We start from the raw sequence: 11,045 nt of genomic DNA on the forward strand, positions 1-11,045 counted from the left end.
AATAAAACTGGGTAGTAAGAGGTATTTTATAAAAGAAATATTTCAGAGAAAAATAATTAAAATCAAAGATCCTCTTTTCAAAATTCGAGAGAAACTCGAATATGAAAATAACGAAATCCCCAACTCTCTCCGTGGGTCCTTGAGTTGCGTAGAATTTCTAGGATCAAAACAAAATGCAATAAAATATGGTATGCAATGATGATCTAATGTATAACATTCCGAATTGAAAATTTGGGATGTTACAATATGAAACTTTTGGAGAACTTTTCTTAAGGAGTTCATTCAGAAACACGTATAGAAACTTTCTTAATGAGCACTCGACAAACACATTTCGAGAACATACACAAAGTTCCAGCTATGGACCTAGTGCATCATCATAACTGAGGTCTCTTGCATTTCCCTACAAGTAACTGGATCTCATATGGAGATGTTTAGTGAAGTAGAATGGAAAAAATCGAATGCAACTACACAAGAAATAGTCTGTAACTGTCGTTTGGAATCAGTTTGGGGCAGTGTTAACTGAAACATGGATATCTGACTCATACGGAGTCCATTTTGGCTCCACAAGTAGTCAAAACGTTTGTGACGACCAGATGGATCATAGGATTCTTTCATAGGGAACTTTTGGAGAAATTTTCTTAAGGAGTTCGTTTAGAAACTTGTATAGCAACGTTCTTAATGAGCACTCGACAAACGCATGTCGAGAACATACACAAAGTCCCAGGTATGGACCTAGTGCATCATCATAACCGAGGTCTCCTGCATTTCCCTACAAGTAAATGGATCTCATATGGGGATGTTTAGTGAAGTAGAATGGAAAAAATTGAATGCAACTACACAAGAACTAGTCTGTAATTGTCGTTCGGAATCAGTCTTGCGCAGTGTTAACTGAAACATGGATATCTGACTCATACAGAGTCCGTTTTGGCTCCACAAGTAGTCAAAACGTTTGTGACGACCAGATGCTTTAGTTGATTTGGGTCACATGATCATTTAGATAACTCGAGGATGTCTATCTAAGTGTGAGTTCTTAAGTAATATGATTAATTGAACTTTAATTTATCATGAACTTAGTCCTGGTAGTATTAGCATATCTATGTTGTAGATCAATAGCTCGCGATGTAGCTCCCCGTTTATTTTTTATATGTTCCTAGAGAAATATAAGTTGAAAGATGATAGTAGCAATGATGCGGACTTGGTCCGTGATCTGAGGATTTTCCTCATTGCTGCACAGAAAAATTATGTCCTTGATGCACCGCTAGGTGACAGAACTATTGCAGGACCAGATGCAGACGTTATGAACGTTTTGACAAGCTCGGTATGATGACTACTTGATAGTTAAGTGCACCATGCTTTACGGCTTAGAACCAGGACTTCAAAAATGTTTCGAATGCCACAGAGCATATAAGATGTTCCAAGAGTTGAAATTGGTATTTCATACTCATGCTCGTGTCAGGAGGTATGAGACCTCTGACAGTACTTTGCCTACAAGATGGAGGAGAATAGCTCAACCAGTGAGCATGTGCTCAGAATGTCTGAGTACTACAATCGCTTGAATCAAGTGGGAGTTAATCTTCCAGATAAGATAGTGATTGACAAAGTTCTCTAGTCACTATCACCAAGTTACTAGAACTTCTTGATGAACTATAATATGCAAGGGATGACGAAAATAATTCCCGAGCTCTTTGTGATGCTGAAATCAGCGAAGGTAGAAATCAAGAAAGAGCATCAAGTGTTGATGGTTACAAGGCCACTAGTTTCAAGAAAAAGGGCAAAGGGAATAAGGGGAACTTCAAGAAGAACGGCAAGCAAGTTGCTGCTCAAGTGAAAAAGCCCAAGTCTGGTCCTAAGCCTGAAACTGAGTGCTTCTACTACAAGGGATTAATCACTGGAAGCGGAACTACCCCATATAATTGGCGGATAAGAAGGATGGCAAAGTGAACAAAAGTATATTTGATGTACATCTTATTGTTGTGTACTTTACTAGTGTTCATAGTAACCCCAGGGTATTTGATACTAGTCTAGTTGCTACGATTAGTAACTTGAAACGGGAGTTGCAAAATAAACAGAGACTAGTTAAGGGCGAGGTGATGATGTGTGTTGGAACTGATTCCAAGGTTGATAAGATCACCATCGCACACTCTCTATACCTTCGGGATTGGTGTTGGACCTAAATAAATGTTATTTGGTATTTGCGTTGAGCATGAATATGATTGGATCATGTTTATTGCGATACGGTTATTCATTTAAATCAAAGAAAAAAATTTGTTCTGTTTACATGAATAAAACCTTCTATGGTCATACATCCAATATAAATGGTTTATTGAATCTCGATCGTAATGATACACATATTCATAATATTGATACCAAAAGATGCAAAGTTAATAATGATAGTGCAACTTATTTGTGGCACTGGCGTTTAGGTCATATTGGTGTAAAGCGCATGAAGAAACTCCATGATGATGGGATTTTGGAATCACTTGATTATGAATCATTTGATGCTTGCGAACCATGCCTCATGGGCAAGATGACTAAGACTCCGTTCTCCAGAACAATGGAGCGAACCACTGACTTATTGGAAATAATACATATCGATGTATACGGTCCGATGAGTGTTGAGGCTCGCGGCAGGTATCGTTATTTTCTGACCTTCACAGATGATTTGAGCAGATATGAGTATATCTACTTCATGAAACATAAGTCTGAAACATTTGAAAAGTTCAAAGAATTTCAGAGTGAAGTGGAAAATCATCGTGACAAGAAAATAAAGTTTCTACGATCTGATCGCGGAGGCGAATATTTGAGTAACGAGTTTGGTCTTCATTTGAAACAATGTGGAATAGTTTCACAACTCACGCCACCTGGAACACCACAGCGTAATGGTGTGTCCAAACGCCGTAACCGTACTTTATTAGATATGGTGCGATTTATGATGTCTCTTACCGATTTACCGCTATCGTTTTGGAGTTATGCATTAGAGACAACTACATTCACGTTAAATAGGCCACTATATAAATCCGTTGGGGCGACACCGTATGAACTGTGGTTTGGCAAGAAACCTAAGCTGTCGTTTCTTAAAGTTTGGGGCTGCGATGCTTATGTGAAAAAGCTTCAACCTGATAAGCTCGAACCCAAATCGGAGAAGTGCATCTTCATAGGATACCCAAAAGAAACTGTTGGGTACACCTTCTATCACAGATCCAAAGGCAAGACATTTGTTGCTAAAGAATGGATCCTTTCTAGAGAAGGAGTTTCTCTCGAAAGAAGTGAGTGGGAGGAAAGTAGAACTTGATGAGGTAATTGTACCTTCTCCCGAATTGGAAAGTAGTTCATCACAGAAATCGGTTCAAGTGATTCCTACACCAATTAGTGAGGAAGCTAATGATGATGATCATGAAACTTCAGATCAAGTTACTACCGAACCTCGTAGGTCAACCAGAGTACGGTCCGCACCAGAGTGGCACGGTAATCCGGTTCTGGAAGTCATGTTACAAGACCATGACGATCCTACGAACTATGAGGAAGCGATGATGAGCCCAGATTCCACAAAATGGCTTGAGGCCATGAAATCTGAGAAGGGATCCATGTATGAGAACAAAGTATGGACTTTGGTGGACTTGCCCGATGATCGGCAAGCCATTGAGAATAAATGGATCTTCAAGAGGAAGACGGACACTGATGGTAGTGTTACTATCTACAAAGCTCGAATTGTCGCAAAAGGTTTTCGACAAAATTCAAGGTGTTGACTACAATGAGATTTTCTCACTCGTATCGATGCTTAAGTCTGTCCGAATTAAGTTAGCAATTGCCACATTTTATGAAATCTGGAAAATGGATGTCAAAACTGCATTCCTTAATGGATTCTTTAAAGAAGAGTTGTATATGATGCAATCAGAAGGTTTTGTCAATCCTAAAGGAGCTAACAAAATGTGCAAGCTTCAGCGATCCATCTATGGACTGGTGCAAGCATCTCGGAGTTGGAATATACGCTTTGATAAGTTGATCAAAGCATATAGTTTTATACAGACTTGCGGTAAAGCCTGTATTTATAAGAAAGTGAGTGGGAGCACTACAACCTTTCTGATAAGTATATGTGAATGACATATTATTGATCGGAAATGATGTAGAATTTTCTGGAAAGCATAAAGGAGTATTTGAAAGGAGTTTTTGAAAAACCTCGGTGAAGCTGCTTACATATTAAGCATTAAGATCTATAGGGATAGATCGAGACGCTTAATAGGACTTTCACAAAGCACATACCTTGATAAAGTTTTTGAAGAAAGTTCAAAATGGATCAGTCAAAGAAAGAGTTTTTGCCTGTGTTACAAGGTGTGAAGTTGAGTAAGACTCAAAACCCGACCACGGCAGAGGATAGAGAGAGAATGAAAGTCATTCCCTATGCCTCAGCCATAGGTTCTATAAAGTATGTCATGCTGTATGCCAGACCTATTGTATACCTTGCTATGAGTTTAGCAAGGGAGTACAATAGTGATCAAGGAGTAGATCACTGGACAGCGGTCAAAATTATCCTTAGAAGACTAAGGAAATATTTCTTGACTATGGAGGTAACAAAGAGTTCATCGTAAAGAGTTACGTCGATGCAAGCTTTTACACCGATCCAGATGACTCTGCGTCTCAAGCTGGATACATATTGAAAGTGGGAGCAATTAGCTAGAGTAGCTCCGTGCAGAGCATTGTAGACATAGAAATTTGCAAAATACTTACGGATGTGAATGTGGCAGACCCGTAGACTAAAACTTCTCTCACAAGCAAAACATGATCACACCTTATTACTCTTGGGTGTTGATCACATAAACGATGTGAACTAGATTATTGACTCTAGTAAACCATGTGAGTGTTGGTCACATGGCGATGTGAACTATGAGTGTTAATCACATAATGATGTGAACTATTGGTGTTAAATCACATGGCGATGTGAACTAGATTATTGACTCTAGTGTAAGTGGGAGACTGAAGGAAATATGCCCTAGAGGCAATAATAAAGTTATTATTTATTTCCTTACATCATGATAAATTTTATTATTCATGCTAGAATTGTATTAACCGGAAACTTAGTACACGTATGAATACATAGACAAAACAGAGTGTCCCTAGTATGCCTCTACTTGGCTAGCTTGTTTATCAAAGATGGTCATGTTTCCTGACTATAGACATGTGTTGTCATTTGATGAACGGGTTCACATCATTAGGAGAATGATGTGATGGACAAGACCCATCTGTTAGCTTGGCATAAATGATCGTTTAGTTTTATTGCTACTCCTTTCTTCATGACTTATACATGTTCCTATAACTATGAGATTATGCAACTCCCGGATACCGAAGGAACACTTAGTGTGCTATCAAACGTCACAACGTAACTGGGTGATTATAAAGATGCTCTATAGGTGTCTCCGATGGTGTCTGTTGAGTTGGCATAGATCGAGATTAGGATTTGTCACTCCGAATGTTGGAGAGGTATCTCTGGGCCCTCTCGGTAATGCACATCACTATAAGCCTTGCAAGCAATGTGACTAATGAGTTAGTTGCAGGATGATGCATTAAGGAACGAGTAAAGAGACTTTCCGGTAACGACATTGAACTAGGTATGATGATACCGACGATCGAATCTCGGGCAAGTAACATACCGATGACAAAGGGAACAACGTATGTTGTTATGCGGTTTGACCGATAAAGATCTTCGTAGAATATGTAGGAGCCAATATGAGCATCCAGGTTACGCTATTGGTTATTGACCGGAGATGTGTCTCGGTCATGTCTACATAGTTCTCGAACCCGTAGGGTCCGCACGCTTAACGTTCGATGACGATTTGTATTATGAGTTTATGTGATTTGATGACCGAAGGTTGTTCGGAGTCCTGGATGAGATCACGTACATGACGAGGAGTCTCAAAATGGTCGAGAGGTAAAGATCGATATATTGGAAGGCTATATTCGGACATCGGAAAGGTTCCGAGTGATTCGGGTATTTTTCGGAGTACCGGAGAGTTACGGGAATTCGCCGAGGGAAGTAGTGGGCCTTAATGGGCCATACGGGAAAGGAGAGAAGGAGCTGAAGGGGTGGCCGCGCGCCCTCCATGGCATGTCCAAATTGGACTAGGGAGGGGGCGGCCCCCCCTCTCTTTCCTTCTCCCTCTCCTACTCCTTCCCTCTCTCCCCTCTTTGAAAAGGAAGGGGACTCCAACTAGGATTGGGAATCCTAGTTGGTCTCCCCCTATAGGCGCGCCCCTCCTAGGCCGGCCTCCTCCTCCTCCCTCCTTTATATACGTGGCCAAGGGGGCACCCCAAAGCACAACAGACAATCTCTTAACCGTGTGCGCTGCCCCCCTCCATAGTTATACACCTCGGTCATATCGTCGTAGTGCTTAGGCGAAGCCCTGGGCCGGTAACTTCATCATCACCGTCGCCACGCCGTCGTGCTGACGAAACTCTCCCTCGGCCTCAACTGGATCAAGAGTACGAGTGACGTCATCGAGCTGAACGTGTGCTGAACACGGAGGTGCCGTACGTTCGGTCGGATCGTGAAGGCGTACGACTACACCAACCGCGTTGACAAAACGCTTCCGCTTTCAGTCTACGAGGGTACGTAGACACACTCTCCCTGCTCGTTGCTATGCTTCTCCTAAATAGATCTTGCGTGATCGTAGACAAATTTTTTGAAATACTACGTTCCCCAACAGCCTGCGAGTAGATGTGGAAGTCGGGCATCGGGGTGCAAGCCAACACGCGGGGCGAGTCGGGCAGCACCTCCGAGGGAACGCGGATGAGCCGGTGCTGGCCGCGGCCACGGCGGCGTTGACGAGGCCGTGCTGGCTAGGGTTTAACCCTAGCATATAGAGCGCCTCGCTCGTTGCCGCCGCGACGCGGGCGCTGGTGACCTCCTGCTGCGCGGTGACGGCAACGGTGGCCGCCTCGATGGCTTCATCCCTCGCGTCCGCCGCGTGCCTCCGACCCTTACTCTTGGCCGACTCCTTTGCCCGTTGTTCGGGCGTCAACGTCTTCTTCGGCTTGGGCGCGGCGGCGGTCTTGCGGGGGGCGCGAAGCTTGCCTTTGCCGAAGGGGACGGTCATCATGCCGGACGAGGCGAGGCCGGCGGCGGCGGTGAGGTCGTCGTCCATGGCGGGGGCGGGGGGGAGCGTGCGGGCAGGAGGATTTTTGGGAGAAATGGAGGGAAATGGTGGAGGCTGCCACCAACCAGCGGGCCCGGGGGGAGTAGAAGGCGTGCGCGCGCGTCCGTCTCGTGTGTGTGCCGACGCAAACTGGCTCAAAAATGGGCCGGGAATGGGTCGGCAGGCGGACGCCAAGCGGACGCGCGTCCGTTTGGGTCGGCGCGTTGGGCCGACTTTTGTGTCTCCGCCGACCCAAACGGACGCCAGCGGACGAAATGAGTTGCCCCGTTGAAGTTGCACTAAGCGATTTGCTGATAGACCCCTTTTGAGTTTTGATGATCATACGGAACTCGAACAAGTTACACTCGTATGTTGTCCGGAAAAACTTCCATGTACTCTCAGAGTGCACGCTATAGTTTACAAACTGGGCGCTGCGGTACCAAGCGAGCAACAAAGGAAGCAACAAACTCGTCACGCCCGTTTGCCCTCCTAACGTAACCTGAGCATAGGTGGACGGATCTTCGGTCACGTTCTAGCGTTTCTCTTTCTCACATACCCATCTGCTGGGCCTGAATATCTGCCGCAGGAGCGCCATCTTGGGGACGTTCCAGTTTTCGACATGCCTGAACAACAACCCAACTGTATCTGTCAATCACCACTCACCAGACTCGCAACACATGGATCTCGTGCACACGATAAGCTCATGGAACAACCGAGTGAGTGAGTACCTGCACACCTTCCCCGACTCGGCATCGAAGTAGTACTCCGTGTACCCGGTTGCTGAAAAGTGAAAAATAGTACTGTGAGACCAAAAACATGTTCGGTACAGGAGCGATGCATTTTGCAGTTTTGCACCGGCCGGGCCGAACGAGGTGTCGATCTGCTGATACAGATACAGAGCGCGTCCTCACGAACTTACCGGAGAGAATGGGCCTCCACGGGAACGACATGACGCAGCTGAAACGCCAGTGCCCGATCGATTTGTCCTGCACCCAGCAGACCCGATGAATTGGCGAAACAACTCACCACTTTGCTGCTGTAAAGATCGACTGACTGACACGGGAAATGTACCTCGACATCCTCCCATCTCGTTAGCTTCATGTTGGACTTCTCCAGCAGTGACCCGAAGTTGGTGCAGTTCCTCTTGAAGCGTTGCAGGCCTCTGAATGAACCCGCCGGGTCGGCGAACTCGCAGTCGTCTTCGTAGGCCCCGAGCGTGAGGTTTCCTGCAGTGCGAACGTGAACAAACCGCAAACGTGCAGCAGTATAAACGTGTAGAGCTCAATTCCTGACCTGTGACGAAGTATGACCGCGCGAAGTCATCCTTGATGGCCTCGGCGACCTGCGCGCGGCCAACGGGCTGGAACTCCGACGGGCCGTCGTCTGTAGCACCGGCGTCGGCCTCAGGAGACGGCGGCCGGAAGAAGGACGCAGCGATGCCGAGGGCCTCGGAGCCGTACCAGGCGGCCTTGAGGACCACGTTGTCCGACTCGGAGCCGGACGGCGTGCCGGTGCGCGGGCTCGCGGACCCGGGTTTTTTCTGCGCGTTCGGCCGGAAACGGCGCCGGGATGGCCGCTGGAGGAGCACGCCGGCGTTCTGGCGGTGATGGCATGTGGGGAGGGGAGTAGCCGGGGCGGGGCGCTGCAAGGCCATTCCTTTTGCCGGAGCTCCGGCCGGGCCAACAGTCTAGGGGCAGAGGAGTGGCACAGGCGCACAGCCACTTGTTTGGCCTTGGCATCTTCTGTTCTTACCTGCTAGACTCTCTTACCATTCGAGTGTGAGGTTGGGATTAAACGCGGGAGAGATGGATTTTCTTCACTCTCGAATGTGTGGTTACAATGACATAGAAGATCTGGACAGTTACTACACCGAGTTTTGAAGCTCACACATTCGTCGAATAGCAACCAACACAAGCGCGCAAAATTCAGACCACGCTCTCGATATTTATTGCAACAACGCCCCAGCTCAAAAGATAATCAGCTTTCCTAGATCTGAGTCTGACTAAGATTTAGCAAAGTCTCGGTCGACGTCATGTTCGTAGTATGTGTAGGAGTTTTTGGGCGTGTTAGGTTGCCTGCATTAGGTACAACCAGGCTAAGTTGGACCAAGAAAAGTGTGTTTGGTTATATACGGGATGGGTTAGCTCGCATCGGCACGAACCTTAAAGCAGCCCAAAGTCTGGTTTGCTGGAAACCCTCAAATTGGCAATTTTCAGCGAACCAGGCTAAGTGCGGCGCAAGATAGTGGGGATGGCGGGAGGTGGAAATCGGACGCGGCGGCGCGGTGCGGCGCCAAATCTAGCCCCCCCCCCCCCCCCCCCAATTTACTCGGTCACCACTACCACTAGGACAGCCACTTCCTCTAGTCTCACCACCGACGGCGGCGGCGGCGACGACTCAGATCTGCGCAAGCGACGGAGGCAACGGATGCGACATCAGCACTATCCGGCAGCAGGAGCTGATGCTCCCCTTCCCGTTGGCCACCGTCGGATCGTCCTTGACTCAGCCATGCCCCCCCCCTTTGTCGTCCTCGTCTCCGATGCCGATAAGCAACACCCACTCTTCCCTATGTTAGGTCGGTTGTTAGGATTGATTTCCACATTGCTTAACGGACCCTCAACGTCGACTAGGTTATGGACACACGGATGAGGCTGGTACTTCAGGCAGCAACACTAATAGTTGTGATTCAGGCATGGCTCATGTTCATGCACAGGAGAGTTATTCGTCGTGATGAGAGACATGTCATCAGTTATGCTCCAATGCTTATGCGAGAGAAGGAGAGGATCGCTAATCTGAACTACATCTCCAACTGCATCGACACAAAGGCCCTATGAAGGCTTCGAATGAAAAGAGCGCAATTTGCCAGATTTGTCCAGACCTTCGGGAGCAGGGGATGCTACAAGATAGTATCACGCCAGTGTGGAAGTGCAAGTGACTATTTTCCTCCATGTTGTTGACCATAACTAAAGGTTCAGGGTTATGCACAACATGTTCAGGAGATCAACAGAGACCATCTCAAGGTACTTCAAGCAAGTGCTCTATGATGTTGGGAAGCTTAGAGGAGAGGTGATCAAGTTACCAACCGGACGGACTCCTACTAAGATTCGCACTAGCCCAAGATGGTATCCATACTTCAAGGTGATCACTGACAGTATGTACTTCATGACTTGATATGCTTGTGTTGTTCAAGGTGAGCGCTAACACAATCTTGTATTGACATTTCAGGATTGTATTGGGGCAATAAATAATACTCATGTCACTGCCAGAGCGCTTAGGTCACAAGCTGCGGCATATAGGGGGAGGAAGTACTACGCAAGCCAGAATGTGCTTGCTGCTATTGATTTCGATCTGAAGTTCACCTATGTGCTGGTTGGCTGGGAAGGGTCAACACATGATGCCAACATTCTCTGTGACAGTACGAGTCGTCCAGGTGGCATCAACATCCCCGATGGCAAGTTCTACCTAGAAGATGTTGGTTATGCATGTCGGCCAGGTATTCTTCCACCCTTCAGGAAAACCAGATACCATTTGAACGAGTTCGATGGTAGGAGCTATCCTAAGACTCCACAGGAGTTATTTAATCTCAAACACTCTATCCTTAGAGTTACTGTTGAGAGGGCCTTTGGAGCTCTAAAGAACGGGTTTAAGATCCTAGATCAGAAGCCATTCCACACTTTCCCCACTCAGGTTAAGCTTGTTCTTGCTTGTTGCATTCCGCATAACTGGATCATGCAATATGTTTGTGATGAACTGGTGCCTAAGGAGGAATATGTGACGCCTGACGATGTTGTCAGCTCCGGTCATGGTGTGGATGCATTTGACAACGAAGGCTGAAAGAACAAAAGGATGGAGTGGGCACATGCAATGTCGGATAACAAAGGTCAGACAAGGGTCTGAATAAGAAGAAGAAGAAGAAGA

The 11,045-nt window shown here is 46.4% G+C and overlaps 1 protein-coding gene across 1 annotated transcript; it reads right to left on the reverse strand.

The window, feature by feature from the left end:
• Nucleotides 1-7,434: 7,434 nt before the first annotated feature.
• LOC109784429 (uncharacterized) lies at nucleotides 7,435-9,045 on the reverse strand. Its single transcript, XM_020343025.4, has 5 exons — nucleotides 8,421-9,045; nucleotides 8,199-8,353; nucleotides 8,047-8,113; nucleotides 7,856-7,907; nucleotides 7,435-7,750 (listed from the first exon to the last, which is right to left on the reverse strand). The coding sequence occupies exons 1-5, from the start codon at nucleotides 8,779-8,781 to the stop codon at nucleotides 7,660-7,662; spliced, it is 726 nt and encodes a 241-aa protein (XP_020198614.1). The 5' UTR covers nucleotides 8,782-9,045; the 3' UTR covers nucleotides 7,435-7,659.
• Nucleotides 9,046-11,045: the final 2,000 nt, after the last annotated feature.

Source organism: Aegilops tauschii, chromosome 2 (assembly GCF_002575655.3).
Source record: "Aegilops tauschii subsp. strangulata cultivar AL8/78 chromosome 2, Aet v6.0, whole genome shotgun sequence".
Lineage (NCBI taxonomy): Eukaryota > Viridiplantae > Streptophyta > Magnoliopsida > Poales > Poaceae > Aegilops > Aegilops tauschii.

What these genes read in the sequence shown, in the direction of transcription:
- LOC109784429 (XM_020343025.4), bottom strand. Translation starts at nt 8,781, where the DNA reads ATGGCCTTGCAGCGCCCCGCCCCGGCTACTCCCCTCCCCACATGCCAT. An exon ending in GCGGTCATACTTCGTCACAG is followed by an intron (nt 8,354 to 8,420) that starts GTCAGGAATTGA and finishes TTCGCACTGCAG; the next exon opens with GAAACCTCACGCTCGGGGCC. An exon ending in GAGTCGGGGAAGGTGTGCAG is followed by an intron (nt 7,751 to 7,855) that starts GTACTCACTCAC and finishes GTTGTTGTTCAG; the next exon opens with GCATGTCGAAAACTGGAACG.